The sequence below is a fragment of the Nestor notabilis genome, unplaced genomic scaffold, assembly GCF_000696875.1.
Source record: "Nestor notabilis isolate BGI_N333 unplaced genomic scaffold, ASM69687v1 scaffold93, whole genome shotgun sequence".
In the NCBI taxonomy this organism is placed as follows: domain Eukaryota; kingdom Metazoa; phylum Chordata; class Aves; order Psittaciformes; family Psittacidae; genus Nestor; species Nestor notabilis.
The window spans coordinates 1-18,967 of NW_009922126.1; the positions used below are offsets into that span (position 1 = coordinate 1).

General features: G+C 38.1%; 1 protein-coding gene across 1 annotated transcript; it reads left to right on the forward strand.

Moving 5' to 3' along the window:
• Nucleotides 1-2,240: 2,240 nt before the first annotated feature.
• On the forward strand, nucleotides 2,241-18,808 carry UBE2J1 (ubiquitin-conjugating enzyme E2, J1). Its single transcript, XM_010011453.1, has 7 exons — nucleotides 2,241-2,311; nucleotides 3,749-3,880; nucleotides 4,532-4,616; nucleotides 6,058-6,163; nucleotides 8,527-8,656; nucleotides 12,904-13,035; nucleotides 18,450-18,808. Exons 1-7 carry the CDS (start codon nucleotides 2,252-2,254, stop codon nucleotides 18,717-18,719), a joined length of 915 nt encoding a protein of 304 aa, XP_010009755.1. The 5' UTR covers nucleotides 2,241-2,251; the 3' UTR covers nucleotides 18,720-18,808.
• The last annotated feature ends 159 nt before the right edge of the window (nucleotides 18,809-18,967 follow it).

Consider the following 18,967-nt stretch of genomic DNA (forward strand, 5'->3'; position numbering starts at 1 on the left):
GAGAAGAAATAACAGCCATTTAAAAAAAGAAAAAAGCGGAAAGCATTTGCTGAAACAGTAAAAGTTGTCAGGTTGTTTTATTCCTTTTTATTGCAGATCAGATAAGCCAGCTTGGAAAGATTATAGGAGATCTCCAGCTTTATGCCAGCTGGTTGGGGCTCCTTGGTTTAATATGTCCTTTTTCAAACGGAAGAACTGAGAATTGGTAGAATGGATTGGTTGGTATCCATTTGAGGAAAATGCTGTAACACACAACCCATATCACTTAAATATGAATTTGTTTCACTGATGATCCTGCAGACATCTTTGTGTGCACAAAATGCTGTCTCTTCATGTGATGAAGTATTAGGGGCTTGAGCCTTGCTGAAGTTAGACCTCCTAACTTTGTCTCAGTGTCACCTACCTCATCTTTACTGCTGTTATCCAAGAGAAGCAGTTGTGTAAACAGAAATGTCAGGATAGCTTAAGGTAAACTTTAATAAGAAGTAGGATTTGAGCATGGTTATTTTTCATGCTGACTGTCATGCCGCATAAAAAATACCTAGATTATTTTGCCTCTAAAACCTGGCTTTGAAAAATAGAATGTCGTGATTTGAAATTTGTTTTGGCTGAATTAGTGATACTTTCTGACTTCATTGGCAGTTTGTAGTTTTGAATGGCCCCAAACCGTTCTTCTTTTTTTTTTTTTTTTTTTCCCCCAGAGTTGCCATTGCTGAATGTTTACTCAGATGACTCAGTGTGATTTTAAGTGGGTTGAAATACCATATTTTGCATCAAAGCTCTTTTTAATGAAGTTTAGAAAAGAATGTCATGTACTTGTTGCAGGCAGACTTTGTGAATTGTGGTGGGTTTGGGTTGGTTTTTAATCTGTTGCAGTTTTCACTAGCCAAAGAAGGGGCTGTGTTTGTGAATGCTGCAGCTATGCTTTAAGAAGGAACAGTTTCATGATCTCTTCACTGGATCACACATTCTCAGAATGAACTTTCATTGGTTCAGACTGTTCTTTGCATCCTCTCAGCTGACATTTTTCAGCAGTCTGGAAACAGAATCAGAATGGTTTGGGCTGGGAGGACCTTTAAAGCTCATCCGGTTCCAATCCCCTGCCATGGGCGGGTTCACCTTCCACCAGACCAGGTTGCTCCAAGCCCCATCCAGCCTGGCCTTGAACACTGCCAGGGATGGGGCAGCCACAGGTTCTCTGGGCAACCTGTGCCAGTGTCTCAGCACTCTCACAGGGAAGAACTTCTTCCTAATGTCTAACCTAAACCTACGCTCTTTCAGTTTAAAACCATTGCCCCTTGCCCCTTGTCCTGTCACTACAGGCTGTAGTAAAAAGTCTCTTTTCTGTCTTAGAAGCCTCTCATAAGTATGGAAAGGCTCCAGTAAAGTCTCCCCGGAGCCTTCTATTCTCCAGCCTTTCTTCATAGACTTGTGCTTTTTCTTAAGATACCCTAGGTTGCTTAATACTGAAAACTTCTTATAAGCAAGTTATTTCTGTTACACTAAAGCTAAGTTGTGTATTTTGCTGTATTTCGTGCTTTGAGAGTGGAATATTTCATATTCTTTCAGCATTTTATGATGGTTTAAGGTATCTGTAGTCTGGCTTCTTGATAATAAGCTAATGATATGGAAAAACACATACAGTATCACTGTCAATTAAATACAAAAATATGTTACAAAAATACATACTTTAAACTGCTTCCATTTGAAATTCTGCTTAACAGGAGCCCACTTGCTGGTTGTCCCCACCTGGTTGCTTCTCTCTTACTTCTTAGTGCAAACTCTTGATTCTATTTCTGCCTGCCAGCTGCTGGCACTCAGCACCCAGGGTACAGCCTTGGAGCTATGTGGTAAAAAGGCTGTTTCTTTTGAGACAAATCCAGTGTGCACTGACAAAGATCCCGTGCTCACTCTTACGCTGGTAAGCTGGGTACAAACCTTTCTCTGAGTGTCAGTAAATATAAAACTACTTTAGCTCCAGTGTTCATTGTTGAGAAACTCTGTGACCATGCAACATATGTTCCATAACTTTCTGCTTGTGTAACTCACTTAAGATTTATTCAGTGTGAGTAGTTTGTATTGTGTCTTGGATTGTAACTCCAGTGCAGAAGCTGGTATGTGCTGGAAAATATGAGTTAGCTGAAATGAGCTCTTCAAGAACTGTTTATGTGTTTTTGTATGCAATGCATATAAATTTTTTTTCTTCATTTTCATGTTTTAAACTTCCTCTTTTTCAGCTGTCAAACGTTTGATGAAGGAGGCTGCAGAACTGAAGGATCCTACAGATCATTATCATGCACAGCCTTTGGAGGTTTGTTTATGTGTTTGAAAGAGCTTGTAATTAGGCTAAGTTCTCTGTGTGCATATGTATTTAAAATGTACTTATTTAAATATTAACAGACCTTTTAACATTGATTCAGCTATTCTTTTCCTATGATGGAAATTAGCAGCAGAATTCCACTTGAATGGTATTGTAGTTCCAGGTTGTTGGTGAAAGTACATAATAAGTTTTACGCTGCATCTGAGTAATTTTATTGCAGTTTCAGTACGTTTATTCTACCTCCCGCTTCCTGAGTCTGCCACCAGACTGGTGGCTTTTTAGCTTTTGCTTAAGCAGAAACCCCTTCTAATTTCCCTGTAATAATAAAAAAGGCAGTGTTCTGTGGTATTCAGTTTGGGGTTTGATTTAACTGTTCATAGAAATGCATAGCACACTTAATATGCTTATGGAAAATAGGTGCTACGGAATGTACTTTGTTATTGACTGGTTTTTGACTGCATCTTGGTTTTCCCTTTCCTGTGGAGAAATGTAAGGTTTAATTCATGCTACTACTTGTAACTTACATGAAGGTCTTATTTCTGGGTTAGAACAATGACTTGCTGGGAAGAGAACAGCAGCAGATGAAAGGAAATGTGGGAAATGCTGACACCTCCCATCCCTGAAAAGATTCTAACTAGCTTGGCAGTCACAGCCCTGTGATAGCAGTGTTCAGTGTTAGTTGAGAGATCTCATTCACTGACAGCAAGCCTCATTTGCACTCCTGTCCTAACAGTAGGAGTTGTTCTGCTTGTAAATACTCACTGTGGGCAGCATGAGATCTGATACACGAAGCAAAACACAAAACTCCAGAGAAATAATGCTCAAAGAGAAGTTAGTTGCATGTCCAGTGGAAATAATATGAACAATTTCAAAGTGTACCTGTTGTGCAGTAAGGCACAGTAGCTGTTTCAAAATCGTTTATGGAGAAGCAGAAGAGGATAGGAACTCGGGGGTGTTAGTCAAGTCCCTGTGCTGACTTGGGCATGGAAGGAACTTTGGAGAGACTATTGTTAATGTTCTTTCTTGAATAGGTCTCCCTCAGTTTCCCAGAAATTATTATTCACTGGGGCAAAGACCTAGTTTTCTCTTAGTTGACTCTCTTTTCCACCCATCGGGTAATAAAACTCTTGTCATAATTAACACAACTAGAATGAAGAGCTTGAATAATGAATTTGGGGGTTTCAAGAAAGCCATTGTGTAAGCAAATTACCAGAAACCTACAATATTTTATCCTCTTAACCAGAATCTTAGTACTGTGTTGGTTGTCTTACTCTTGATTTGATTTTGATTTCTTAAAACTTAGGCTGTGCGCTGTTTCTTTAATCTGTCCTTGTTCAAGAAAATGGTGTTTAGTTGTCTACTTCTTTGATACACTTGTCTGTCTTTTTTCTTTTTTTTTGTCTTCTCCCTTTGGTGGGGGTGTTTTAGGATAATCTTTTTGAATGGCACTTTACTGTTAGAGGCCCTCCAGATTCAGATTTTGATGGAGGGATTTACCACGGGCGAATAGTACTACCACCTGAATATCCCATGAAACCACCCAGCATTATTTTGCTGACGGTAAGCCTGTTTACTGTTTTTTCCTTTTTACATCATTAGTTTAACTGTAGCTGTCTGAGAGGGAGATTCTTGGAATTTAAGGTAGTTTTTATAAGAAAGGTGGCATAGTACAGTTAATGCTGCCAATTTATGACCAGAAGTCTTTCAGGCTGACTTTGGTATTCTGTAATTGCATGTAACTTTGCACCTAATAAACATAAGTTTTCTTCAGAAGTAATGACATTGCTGATGTGGGTGTCTAACCTTCTGTTCTCTCTATGGACCTGCTTGGTCTCTGTTGGAGACATTGGTCACATGTAGGAAGGCAGACCTATACTTTGGGGCAAAGGCCCACATTTGCACCTGGATTCATAGAGCTGTAGCTTTTTAGGCTCTCTGTATGTTGTATGTGGGTTACAGGAGCAACAGGCAAGCTACCATGTCGCACTGGGACACGTGAGGTACCAGTTAAGGGTTTCTTCATGCACAAATAGAGGCAGATGGCAGACTTTGTTCAGAAAGCTGAATGCCAGTTTTGTGAGGTTGGCAGTAATGTAATCATCAAGTATTGTTTGCATATAGACTTGTTTAATCATGATTTTTACAACTTGTACAAAAACCCAAGAGCTAACTTCCAGCATGTTTTACTATGTCTTTCTTCTTCCTTTGAAGGCCAATGGCAGGTTTGAAGTGGGGAAGAAAATTTGTTTAAGCATCTCAGGGCATCATCCTGAAACATGGCAGCCTTCATGGAGTAGTAAGTAACACTTATTTGGAAGATGTTAACCTCAACACAAGCAACTAGATCTTTAAACTGAAAAAACCTCACAAAGAATGTTTATAGTGGAAAACGAGATGGATTTTGAGGGAGTGAAAGTGTGGGAGTATTCAAGTCATGAAGGAGTGACGTAAGAGGATTTGGGAATGGTATTAAATGAAAGTGGGGTGAAAAGGCTGAGAAACTGAGGGGGATGGTAAGCTCTTATTTACTTGGATTCACAAGCATTAAGAATTCTCAGATTACTTAAAATATTCTTTTGTTTTGTTGTGTGGTTTGGTTTTTTTTTGTTTTGTTTTAATTTTTCTTATAATTTCAATCCTAATTACACCCTTTTTGAATAATTACTAAAACCCGCTTGAATTTTGATGGGGCAAGTGTGGTCAGCTTTTAATTCTGATGCTGTACTTCAGAGGAAAGCCTCAAGAGGAAAGACACGTTGTCTGAGTTCAGAATAACTGAATGTTTCTACGTTTGGCTTTTTTTTACATTTCATTGTTATAGAAATGGAGAGTTGGCACAGTTCATCCAAGGCAATATTTCTGTGTTTATCTAATTTTGGTTTTGCTGAGTACAGTACATCAGTTAGTTTGGATATCAGTTGCATGTTTAAAATATGTTGACAAGATCTTAGGAATTTTCTTTCAAACCACTCTTCAACTTTTGTGAAGTCTCTTATGGTTTTTTTAAAGAGTAGGAAATACTGTCTTCTAAGTAGGGGGTATAAACATCCTATCTCTATTTTGTGGTACTTATTTTCATGTAATACTTATTTACTAAATGTGCTCGCAAGGTATCTTGAATTCTTAAATTTCGTGACTATGTAAAACAAAATTGAAGTACAGATGTTGTCAGAGATGGTTTGGATGACAGTTCTGTTATGAGCTATTATTAGTACTTCAGTAAACCCTGGCATGATGACATAAAAGGAACAAATTCTGTGGTACATTGCATAGAAGAAAACCACCTAGCTTGTGAGCACTAAATTGCAGAATTCATGTCTAATAGAAGAAAATGCACCAAAAAAAAAAAAAAAGCACCTTATGAATCCTCCTTTTCTCTTTGTCCCCTCCTCTCCCCCAGCTTACATTTTAATTCTGTCTTACCATTTTTTCTTCAGAACCCATTTTTAAAGTCTGGAATTCTAATGTTTATATTGATGCAGTATTTTTGTGACAATTTTTCTTTTCTGTGTTGGTTGATGGAAGAATAAAGTGTTTCATATATAATGTGAAGTTTAAAAAATTAATTGCTATGTACCAAAAAACCCCTAGTGGTGCTTGTATGGAATTCACATTACTCCCTTGGACAAAATGAAGTTTTGCAGGCAGAACTGTGACTTTTCTGCATTGAGTGTGGGGTGAGATGACATATCAGTTGTTTCTCCAATCTTGTTTGTATCTCTATTTTCCCATTTTAGTAAGAACAGCTTTACTAGCCATTATTGGATTTATGCCAACCAAAGGTGAAGGAGCAATAGGATCTCTAGATTACACACCAGAAGAAAGAAGAGCTCTTGCAAAGAAGTAAGTAGTAAGTTCATTACTGTACGTACGTATATATGTATTTTCTTTTAGGGGTAAGCACTGAGTAGGAAGTAAGTCACTTCAGTCTGTTCTCTTGCATTTATTCCAAATATTAAAAAAAAGTTTTCTGCCTTCTGTGTATATATATATATTTATTTTTTTTTTCTGAACATTGTGCGAACTCTGAACTTGGGGTCAAACATAGTACTTTGAGAGAGCTGTGTTCCTTCCAGCATTGTGTGATCAAGCTAGAGGTTCATCTGAAAATCAGGCTTAGAGATGTAATTAACATTGTGATACAGTGGTAATTGCAGCATGGAGGGAAAATGAGTATGTTGAAATTGATAGTAAGTGTAAGTGGGGGAGAAAACAACCAAGACGATGCATCATATCCCTTAAGGCAATAATAATACAACAACAGCAAAACAATCTGAAGCGACTGCTTCTGAATGAATTTTAGGAAATAAAATGAGATTTGTGACTATGATGAAATTACTGACTTAGTGCACAAGGGCTTCTGGTGTTGCCTTCCTTATCATCCTCTTAGAGAAGAAACTCATGAAGTACAGCCTAGGTAAGTGGGGACAGTAAAGTGGATTAAGACCTGGCTGAACTGCCTAGCTCAAAGGATTGTGATAAGCAGCACAAAATCCAGCTGCAGGCCAGTCACTGCTGGTGTGCTCCAGGGGTCGATACTGAGGCCAGTGTCATTAGTGATGTGGCTGATGGGGAAGAGAGCACCCTCAGGTTTGCAGATGATACAAATCTGGGAGGAGTGGTTGATACACCAGAAGGCTGTGCTGCCATCCAGAGGAATTTCAACTGGCTGGAGGAATCTCAACTTCAATGAAGAAAAGAGCAAAGTTCTGCCCCTGGGGAGGAATAAGACCAACTGATCAGCTGGAAAGGAGCTTGGAAGGGGGGATCTGGGGGTCCTGGTGGTTACCAAGCTGGTCATGAGGCAGTAATGTGCCCTTGCTGCAGAGAAGGCTAATGGTATCGTGGGCTGCATTAAGATGAGCATTGCCAGCAGGTAGAAGGATGTGGTCTTTCCTCTGTATTCAGAACCGGTGAGATATCTTGAGTGCTGGGTCCTGGCTGGGGCTGGGTCCAGGCCAGGGTACAAGAAAGATATGGATTTACTGGAGCTAATCCAGTGGAGTTCCAGGAAAGTGATTGAGGAGCTGGAACATGTTTCATATCAGGAGAGGCTAGGAAGGCTGGGAGCATTCAGCCTGGGGAAGAGGAGGCTTAGGGGGTCTCATCCATCTGTGCAAATATCTGAAAGCAACATGTAGAGAAGGCAGAGCCAGACTCTTCTGAGTGGCATCCAGAGACAAGACGAGATAAGAGACAAAGGTCACAAACAGAAACCACAAAATTCAATCAGTGCAAGAAAACACATTTTTTTACTGTGGAGATGGTCAAAGCACAGGTTGCCCAGAGAGGTGGTGGAGTCTCTGTCCTTGGAGGTATTAAAAATACAAGTGGAAACAGGCCTGAGCAGTGTATTTTGCTTGACCTCACTTTGAGCAAGGAGACTGGACTAAATGATCTCCAGAGGTCACTCCTCACCTCAACTATTCTGTGATTATCCTTAAATTAAATCTTAGACCTGTGAGGTATTTGGTCTTTCTCCTTTTCCCACCTGAGGAGGAGAAGGTATTTGAAAGACCATATCCCGATCTTGTAAGCAAAGTGACTGTATTCTGAAGCGACTGTAACCATACCTTATTTTGCAGGCACATGTGAGCTTATTCTGCCTGTACTCAGAGCCAGTCAGAAGCTGCAGCTTCCCTGTTAGCATGGCACTGAGTCAAAGCTAATAAATCCTGCTGAGAGGTAGAGTTTAGTGGGTTGGTTTTGATACTGTTCTATCAAGTTTGTGTGGTTTCTCATTGGCTTGGAGACCTGTCTGCAGTGTGCCCTATGAACAGATTATGTGTGCAAGAGAGGACAGGTGATGCTCTTGAGGAAACTGAAATTCCTGGGTTTGAAGTGCAAGCTCCTGGGTTAGATTTAATATTTGTGATAATAGGTAGATCTTGATAATTCACGGTTTTAATTTGCTGCAGATACAAAGTAAGTTTTAAAATGGTAACAGATTATTAATAAAGTATGGATAATGACAATATATAAGTAAATGTCGAATATTTTTCTAAATGACATGAGGGGATATGTATAGATACAGTTCTTAAAGTTATTTTTCCATGATAATCTGATTTGGGGAGGGGGAAGTGCTTTTAAGCAACTACTCTTGACACCACTTGTCTTTCTGTGGGTTGTTTTGCAAATAGTTTGTTCAAACAAGCACACAAGAACATTATGAGAACACTATTCTGAGCTGTGTCATTTGTGGCCAGGTCACAAGACTTCTGTTGTGAAATGTGTGGCACATCTATGAAGACAGCCCTCTTACCACTAACATCCGGAAGAGTGACAAGCCAGGCGGACAAGGAAGCTAAAGAACTTGCCAGACAAATTAGCTTCAAGGTGAAGTCACTGTTTTAAACTTTTATCTTTGTTGTATAGAATAAAAACTAATAAAAAATTGAGAAAAAGCCTTGTAACTTGCAGAAACATTCATCATTTCATAAATCTTCATCAGTCACTCTATGGAAATCTGTTTTTTTAGGACAGTCTGAAAGAGAAAAATAGAAGTGGATCTGATGCAATGTATCAATTAATAAATTGTGCATCTCAAGCACTGATTGATTAGTTTTAATTTCAGTGGTGAGCACTGTGGTTAGAACTGCCTATGTCACTTTTACTTCCTTGTTTTCAGTCACTAATAACTTGATTAAATTCTCCAGAACTAGTGTTATCATAAAAGTATTAGGAAACTTTGGGCAAAGCTAAACTAATTTTTTTTTTCCTTTGTGATTTTTTTTTTTTTTTCTTCTTTTGGCTTATGGAAGGAATAAAACATATTCCTACTGAAAAATGATTGCAAATTCTTTTGAACTACTCTGCAGCTGAAGATACTGAAAGTTGAACTCTGGTATGGAAGTTGCTGTTACCCAAAAATGTGTTCTATAGCTTGTGTTTCACTGAAAGTAAGGTTTGTTCAGTCATATACATGCCTTAGAAAATTGCATGTCTTGCATGCACAGGGTTGTTTTGCACTGGGTTTTCCACTAAACTCTTAAATTGGCCACTAAGGAAGACTGCTGTGCATGAGGGCAGGGAACTGCAGTGAAATATATTATCACAATGTGGCACTGGTGCAGGATAGGTACTGACTAAGGTCAGGGGTGCTAATATGTTCCCTTCTATCACGAATGCTCTCCTAACAATGTCCTAAAGAGTACTTTTTTTTTCCCTGTGTGCCGTGAGAGTAAAGATTGCCTCTTACTGAGCATTACTGCCAGTTTTGCAGGACCTGCATATTTCTGTGCGATCTCACATCTAGACATGTTGACGTAGTTGGGTCTGTATATAATAATGCTTATGATAACAACATCTCAAAACATCTCAAAAATATTCTCAGAGATGAGGAAACAGAGTTTTAAAGTTGAGATACCTGGAAAAGCAGTGGACTGCCTGCTCCTGGCTTTTCCCACAATACATAAGGGTTAAAAACTGTTAAAAAGGTGTTAAGAGCTGTTAAAAGGGTTAAGAACTGTTAATCTTCATCACAGAAATTGTAGAAATATCAGAGTATATACTTCTCTCTCTCTCTCCCTGTTGCTTTTTTGGGGGGGGGTTAGTTTTTTGGTTTGTTGTTTTTTTGTTTTGTTTTTTTTTTTTTTTTTAGGAAGAACTCTTACATTTCGCACCCTTTTCAATTTTAAAATGAAAGACTTAGAGACATCAATCTCTAAAGAATATTGGTATATTCCATGTATCCACATATTTAATTCCACATCCTTGTTACAAGCATGAAGCAAAGGAAAAATGAACAAAAGCCTCAGATTTCTACAGCCTTTTACAATCCATTGTGGGGCTTTCACAAGGTGAAACAGTTCTGTCCTCTGGTTGTACCTTCTGTCCCTTTCTCAAATTAATTTTTAGGGATTGGGTTCTTTTAAGCTTCCTACTTCTCTGCTTTGCTTGACTTTATTATTTTTTGTTTATTTGATGTTAGGCTGAGGCATTCATTTGATGTGTTTGTGGTAAACTAGTATGAATTACTAGCTGGACTACAAAAGGTTTGAATCATTTGGATATATTCCCTGTCAATTTATGGGGTAAGTTTTAACATCAGATAGCTGGTTGGGTGTATAATTTGAGAGCACCTCTGTACTAGCAAACATACTAGCAATCACTGCTAGTGAAGAAGAGATTTCCTAACTTTGGTAGATGATCCTGAGATTGTGAGAAATCATTTCACATTTAAGCAAAATAATAACTTTTTAAAAAAACCCATGTGTATTATTGAGGAAGACACATGAAATTCAGCAGAAAAAATAACAAAACACATTTCCTCATTATAGTTTTCCTGCTTCTGTGAGCCTTCAGCTTTGTTCCTGTTTTAATCATAGAATCATAGAATCACAGAAGAGTTAGGGTTGGAAAGGACCTTAAGATCATCTATTTCCAACCCCCCTGCCATGAGCAGGGACACCACACACTAAACTATGTCGCCCAAGGCTCTGTCCAGCCTGGCCTTAAACGCCTCCAGGGTTGAAGCATTCACAACTTCTTTGGGCAACCTATTCCAGTGCCTCACCACCCTCACTGTGAAGAACTTCTTCCTTATATCTAACCTAAAGTTCCCCTGTTGAAGTTTAAACCCATTACCCCTTGTCCTACCACTACAGTCCCTAATGAAGAGTCCAAATAATAATAAAAAATTAATAGAAAATAACTTTTTTCAAATCAGCTTTACATTGACTTGCAAATTGTTTTCTGCACTTTGGGTGCTCCACTCCACTTAAAAGCAAAAAAGGGAAGGTAGATGTCTAATAAGATATGTAAAACAACGTGGTTTACCTATGTGTTGCCATCACAAGGCACATTTTGCCATGACATTAATTCTCCACTTACCCTTGTTATTACATTTAAATATATGAATTTTTTATTTTTTTTTCCCCTTGATGACTGTGTTGTCTCCAAGTTTTCTGGAAGCACAGGTAAAGGCTGGAGAAAATAGAGACTGGGTGACAAAAACAGATACTCAGTTTTGGGAACTTTCTGGTGCTCTATTTTCTTGGATTTTAGTCCGGATTCAGTCTGGCACACTAGACTTAGTACTTTCATAAGCGAAAATAAATCAAATGAACATTTTGGAGTGTATGTGCTTTAGAGAGATTGAACTCTTGGAAAAAGCAGAAGCATGAAAAGCAGTGGTCACAGGTTCCAGGGAGGGAATATACAACTAGATATGGGAAAGGAAAATTCACCCTGCAGCTTGTCAGATGCTGGATCTATTCAGAGAAGCTGTGGAATCTCCAGCTTTGGAGATGGCTAAACATGACTCTATTTTGATGAGGGAGTTGGACCAGGTGACATCTAGAGATCCTGTGTCATTACATTTCTGGTCCATATTTGAATCATAACTTTTCTTATCCCATGTTAGTGTTAGAATAGTGAAGTGGAAAAGTAAAGCATTGTTGTCAGATTGTGTGTTTAAAACTTAAATTAATATTCGGGTTCATTCAGTGGCATATTTTTTGGCTTCTCTTGAGATAAATTCCCTGTTTCTTGATGTGTATTAATTTCACACGAAATAGAATCATGAAAGAATATTACTATATTGTGATCTTATCAGCTTGTTATCACCATAACTGGTTGGTTTCTAATACACTGTTTGTATTTCTTACTACTACTACCATTACTTACCTGCATTTGAAGACAGGTGTTAGATTTGGAATTGTCATCTTTATCACAAATTGAGAATCAGATACATGACTTGAAGGTGACATCTTTGCTGATAAAAATTGATCTGGTCATGAATTTTTAATGTATAAATTTAAAAGTGTTTCAGTTGAGAACTATGATGCTATGTCCTTTTCTGTTCCTAAGGGATTATTGCATGTGTATATATTGTTTTAACAAGAGGTTTCTTCATGATCCTCTACATGTCACTGCTGATCTCTTGCATCAAATTTCCAAAAGCATGAAACGTAAATTCTGGGAATTGATGCTTATTAGACATTTTATAAATGTGCACAAAAGCAGTATTACAGGACTTGGGTTTTGGTTTTGTTTCATTTTCTCTTTTGCTCTGATTTTGCTGAAATTTAAATACTGGAAATTGAGGCACGTGTGCCTGACACAGTGTAGTGCCCTGCATGTATGCCCACTCTGGCTGTGAGGCAACTGCAGTACTGGAACCAGTGTAGGCACATTAAGTTAGCGCTTACCAGAGACTAATTAGCCCTGCCGAAAGACAGGCTGTGTTAGTTCACTTGTAACAGTAATAGTCAGCATTCATTTAGAGACACGAGAAACAGAAGGTTTAAAAAATGGTGTTACTTCTAGCATAGTGTTGTCCTGGATCTGCTAAAGAATATTCTTTTTCACTCTATACATCTTTGTGCTTTTTGAATGTTATACCTGTTACATGGAAACAAAATTGTTACTGGAACTTATGCTTGTGCATCTATAGTCTTATTTCTAGAGAGAATTTCGTAATCCTGTGGGTGTGTAATTGAAATACAGTTGGTGTACTTGATTATTACATTTCAGTAAGTCTCATATTCTCTATATGTTAAAATACACTTTCCAAAATAAGCCAAACCTTTTTGGAGCAATTTTGATCTTGTTTCTGAAGCCTACATGTGTACTCCTTGTAGGCAGAAGTCAGTTCATCCAGGAAGTCTGATGCTGGACCCTCAAACGTGTCAGGATTGAACCACTCTGCCGCTTCACATGAGCCCCAGCAGGGTGGTGCAGCTAGAGCATTCCAGGATCCAGCAAGTGCAACGGTATGGTCCGTCTTTGAGCTTTGTCTCTGCAAGTTCTGGCATAGTCTGGACATGCAGTTGGTACTATTAATTTGATTGGAGGCTTTATTAAGAATATGTAGGTTGTACTTCTTTCTTTTAGAATTTTACATGCTTTTGTATGTGTAAACTTTAGCAAGTAGTATGCTGAATCACTTTTAGAAATAGTGATCTCTTTGCTTCCTTCTCTTAAACTAAAGCAATAAATAATGCTCTTTTACCAATTCTTGTTCCCAGTAGTTCCTTTAATGTATGGGTTAACAGTTTGTTAAAATATTATAGTGTCTGAAGCACTACAGTTTACCATCTGCATAATACAAGATTTTAGACTAGAATTCTTAGCGAGAGGCAAAAAATATTTCAGTGATAATTTGTAGCATTTAAATATTAATTAAGAATATCTTCCTGTTTTTTATAACCTCTTAAGTGAATCTAAAATATTCTTACCATTTGAAGTATGACACTTATAGTTTAATATTGCTAGGTGTAGGGCTTACATAAAGCTTTGGGAGTGACCAAGGTCTGGTAGTGGGCCAAGGCAGCTGCTGTTATGACTGTGGCAAATGCAATCTAAATTCACTGCTAAATTGCAGGCAAATCCCAGCTAAGCTGTCTTTTTTAGAGAGGATGGGGCTGCAGATCGGTTAAAAAACAAACCACGTCAAATAACGTCAGACCATCTGTTGCATGTTTGCAGCATATTTTCTAGCTATGTAGAAATATAAACATGCTAATAGCGTACTTTTTTTCCTACAATAAGGATTTTTCCAGATTGTTCAGGATTTAATAAACCATTTTATTTTATTCTTCTTATTACAAATCCTGGCTAATATAGTAGAACTAACCAAAATACCAAGGCATTGCTGGCATCTGCTTGAGGAAAGAGAGTGAGTTTTTTATTTTTTTAATTCAATTTCTAAAAAATGTCTCTTAATCAATTATGCAGATTTAATAATTAAAGATTAACTTAATTTTCAGCAGAACAGTCCCAAGTGAAATGAGACATTTAAGCATGTAAATTTATGTAAAGATATTTAAATGGGATAAACTGGAAATGATGAAAAGTGGATGCGTGTTTTAAGGGGGCAGATCATTACACTCATGACTGTTAATTTGAGTTTGAAGCAATACCTGTGTTTCTAAGCTGCCACATTTTGGGTGTTAGGTATTTTCTAGAGCCATTGGGGAGTGAAAACTTAAAGCCACCCTGTGGAATAAAGAATTGTGTAACAAGAGAGACTACTTCAAAGAATTTGGACAATCTATTTTTGTGTTCTTATTCATATGAAAGTAAATAGAACTCTTCTCAAAATAGGGGGCCAGAGGCATGAAAGAGTATCTATGCAAACCGCAGATTCTTTCTACTCAGCTTGGCTTCTTGCATGTGTAAAATCAGGTTTATTGGGTTAGTTCTTGTGTAAATACCTAATTCTGCCTTACTAAGTTTCAAGTGTTGGATGCGGGCAACATCAAAACTATTTTTTCTTGGATAAAGTGTTTACCACTTACTCTACAAATGTGTGTTTTAATTAAAAGCTACTGTAGAAAATTTGCTCTTGTGAACTTAAAATTTATTCCCTTTGAGAACAAAAAGGGCAGAGGTAGACTCAATGTTGAATCCTACCACCCTGTTGCAACCTACATTTTGTGTATTGGTGTGGAATAATGTCCCACCTTGGTGGTTATAGTTGATGAATAAAGCTGATAATTGGTAAGAATTAGAAAGTTATGAGCTAAAAACTGTGGTTAAACTTTTTTTCTGGTAACCTGGGAATACGTTAAACCTCAAAACACTTGTTATTAAACAACATACTGTAGCAGTGTCCTGCACTAATGTACTGGCTGGCTGAAGCGTAATAATGAGGAGTGATGAAATAAACAGTGTAACTGAAGTCAGCTGATCTTGAACTGATGAGGGACCTTTCTGTAAGAAAATGAGGCTATGTTCTGATGCATGAGATTTATAGAAGCCTTTATTTTTAATGATCTGTTCCGAATGAAATATTGTGGGAAAAGTATTTCCTTTTATCACTATCAAGCTGTATCTTAAGTTTCCTAATACTGCAGCAACAATTTTAAATGTCTTGGCACTCAGGAGTACGTAGCCCAACTTTGGTTTGTTTGATTGATGAATTCAAGATATTTTTCTTGTCAGCTGTTAAGACATGCTGTGTCAAACTTCAGCTGTTCTTCAGTTGGAAGTTACACAGACAAACAAGTATTTCATTGGTCCTTCTGTCTTATTTCTGTATCTCTCTGAGATCGTGACTATAACTGAAAGAGGCTTCTGTAACCCAGAGGATTTATATGGTTCTGAGTTCCTAGAGTTTCTGTATTTTTAAAACATCCATTCTAAGGTGATTATTTAATACTACCACCATTCTAATAAAAATTTTTAAAATAATGGCCTGCAGACATCAATGATGGAGTGAATGCTACCATTCTTCAGTAGGCTGCTGAACATTGAGTAGATTTCCTTACTTGTGTTTTGTTATACAGTAGAACTTTTTGTTAAATCTAATATATGTTCATTTTATTGAACTAGCCTTACTCATCAAACTCGATGTCCCTGAAGCAAAGTTTACTACCAGTCCTAACAGTTTCAGAAGCTGCAGAAATACTGTGACACATTAAGTGCATATTCACTGACTGTAAAGATCAGATGCTAAAGGTGACTACAATGTAGCTCGGACTACATTGGTTTTATTTTTAGTCTGTTAAGCCCTCATCACCAACATTTTCAGTATAGTTTGGCAGAAAATTACTTAAAATTGGTTGGAAGTTGTCGTGTGAGGTTTTGTGTTAGTCTAAAAATCTCAAATCTCAACCTTTTTGCTTAAGGAGAATTTAAAAACTTGCCCTAAGTGAAGACAAGAAGATTGTGATTTTGTTTGATTCTTTTAACATATAATACAGCTCATCTGCCAATTTTGGGGATTCTGTACATTTGGGGATTCTTAACAATTAAGTCTTCAAACAAAAAAATCTTTACCTAAATATATATATTATGGGCATGGGCCAGACCCTTGTCAATGGTGCCAGGTTTTAGGACAAGAGGCAGTGGGCATAAACTAAAACACAGAAAGTTCTACCTGAACACGAGGAAGAATTTCTTTACTGTGAGGGTGTCAGAGTATTGGAATAGGTTGCCCAGAGAGGTTGTGGAGTCTCCTTCCCTGGAGATACTCAAGAGCTGTCTGGACACGAGTAATGTGCTGTAGGTGTCCTTGCTTGAGCAGGGAGGTTGGACTAGATGACTTCCAGTGATCCCTTCCAGCCTCAACCGTTCTGTGATTCTTATGATTTAAGATACACTAGCATCTTGTCCCAAATTTATATCAGGCAATGATCACTCCTTCTTTATCTAACTTGCTTCTGCATGTCTGCTAATACTTTGTTATTGGTTATGTTGGGAATCCCAAAGCAGTGGGTTAGCTCAGCTTTGCGTGAGGCAGTCAGTCTTCTGCAGTCCTGATGCATATGTATAATTGCCTCCAAAAAAGAATTTCAAGCCTTGCGATTGCCAGTGAGGTTTCTCTTGAATCACAGTTTCATTCATGTCAGTGTATGGCACGATGTGTCATTCAGAACAGAGCCTTTCTGGTTTATTTTTAAATTTAAAAGTTTGGGAAGAAACCAAGGTGTGTGACAGCCAGTGCTAATTTTGTTAGTAAGTGTGAAGGATCAGGGATATTTCTAGACCCCTTTTTTTATTCGTTTTTCTAAAGCTGCTTTAAGAATAACAGCGTTCTGCCCGCTGAATTTTGTAGTTTTTGCTTCCTGAATGAACTTCTCTCCCTCTCCCCTTCTGAAAGATGGGAGCATAGATGAATCTAGGAACTTCATTTGTCAAAGGCTCGGTTTCCCTAAGTCTTTATTTTCCTTGGCATGAGAAGCTTCCAAGTGGGTTCAGTATGAAGCAGGATGACTTTCTCCTGCAGTGTAGTGGAAATCATGGCAAGCTGCTCATGGTGTTGTTCTTGGCTGTCTCTGCTGATAAAATAACATTTTTCTTTGAAGCTACCCAAGCTGCATGCTTGCTTAGGCAAGAAACCCATGTAAACAGGCAAGTTGTCAAATGTGGCGAGTAATTACATCAGTGCTTCTAGCTGACGATAAACATGATGAGGAGGTAGGAAAGGAAAGTCTCTTCCCTGGGCTAGTTAAATACTGACTAGGTGAAAATTTGGATTTCTTCTCTTACATGCAGAATATGTGGCCAAAGAGTCACAATAGGTCTGGTACACAGTTGAGGACATTCCCTCTCTGGCCATGTGGAAAGGATGTCTTTTGTGGATATAGTAGCTGGCCAAAACAGAACTCAGGGTTGTGGATATTGTGTCTGTTAAAAGGCTTTTGCTTGGAAGTAAATACGAAATGTCCATGATTCTAGTTTTACCTGCTGTAATGATAATCTTTCAGAAGATGGGAGGGGGGAGAAAGCTAACTCTGGAAAACAGTTGCAGGGAATACCTGCAAACTATTCTGAGAAGTCAAAGGATGACTTCAAATTAATAACTTTTTGTCAGACTTAGTATTTTCTAAACACTTCAAAACAGAACCTTGGCAAAATGTTTTATTTCCAACAACTGTGCTATGTCACTATTTGTAATATTAAAATGTCAGAAGCATGAGCCTTTTAGTATTGCAAGGAGGATTATGGTGGTGGAATGTTGGAACCCATAGTTTCAACCTTGCAAACTGGAAAGTTGTTTTCATTAAATAATACTCTCCCTGAGCTGAACATCGATTGCCAATGTCTCTTGTTCACTACATATAATGGCACACCAGTGTTTGACCAGTAGAGGGCAGTAGGTATGTGCACGCACAAGTACGGTACTCAGTAATTCCTGCTACCTACATACAAAAATATGTAGGATTTTTGTTTTGTTTTTCCAGCGTTGTTGGTGATGACGAGAACAGTTTTGGACCCAGCTGTCCACAGTAAGCAGTGCAGCAGTGCTTAATTACAGTTCTCTGGACTTCTCTCAAGTTGTTTCCCTTTCAGTATAGGTGACAATACAAATCCTCAGAGACTGATCTGGAGGATTATTAAAGATCTCTTGAACTGCAGAGAGTTAAGAAAATTGTAGACAAAGATATTTGAAATCTCTTGATTTGGAAACAATCTAGAATTCAAGTACTGTTTGACAGACTTTCTTCCTTTAAAAGAAGAAAGTCCTCAAAACTGCTAATTTGCAGCTTGAAATAGACTTCTCAAGACAGTGTTTGGACTAAATGATGTCTATAACAATCTTGTAATTACTAGCGACATGTATTACCAGGCTTTCAAGTATTAACAATTATCTGAAGTATACATTTTAGTCCTAATGATTTTGTGCCTTGCTGATCTTATGCAGTGTCTTGCCTCACAACTCTCTGTGTTTCCTTTTTAGCCTGAAACCCAGAACAGCAGTGCAGCAGCCGGTCAAGAGCATACTCCTCCTGTGTCCACTAACACGTCTATGAGTCCTCGGCAGCGCCGTGCCCAGCAGCAGAGTCAGAGACGGCCTCCATCTTCAACTGACTTTAATCGGGTACAGCAGCCCAGAGTCAACATGAACCACACTGGATCAACTGTTCTGATTGTCCTCCTGACTTTTGCACTGGCAGCTCTTATATTTCGTAGAATATGTTTGGCTAACGAGTATGTATTTGAGTTGTAAGGTGGTTTGTCGTAACAGCGGTGACTTGAATGCTTCATTGAACATTCTGTATTGAGTATTTGGTATGACATGAGAACTGTTTACAAAGATTACTTTTTGTATTTGTGCTTTAATGTTATGAATGTTAATGTACCTACAGATACATTACTTGTAAGAAAAGCAGAGTTGGACATTTAACTACAACAAGTGTTAATTGACTGCCCACTAGATAACTTGGAGTAACAGTGCAGTGGAATAGTGTCATTAAG

Coding starts and splice junctions, on each gene's coding strand:
- UBE2J1 (XM_010011453.1), top strand. CDS start 2,252: ATGAAGGAGGCTGCAGAACTGAAGGATCCTACAGATCATTATCATGCA. Junction 2,312..3,748: donor ATCATGCACAGCCTTTGGAG/GTTTGTTTATGT, acceptor GGGGTGTTTTAG/GATAATCTTTTTGAATGGCA. Junction 3,881..4,531: donor CCAGCATTATTTTGCTGACG/GTAAGCCTGTTT, acceptor CTTCCTTTGAAG/GCCAATGGCAGGTTTGAAGT.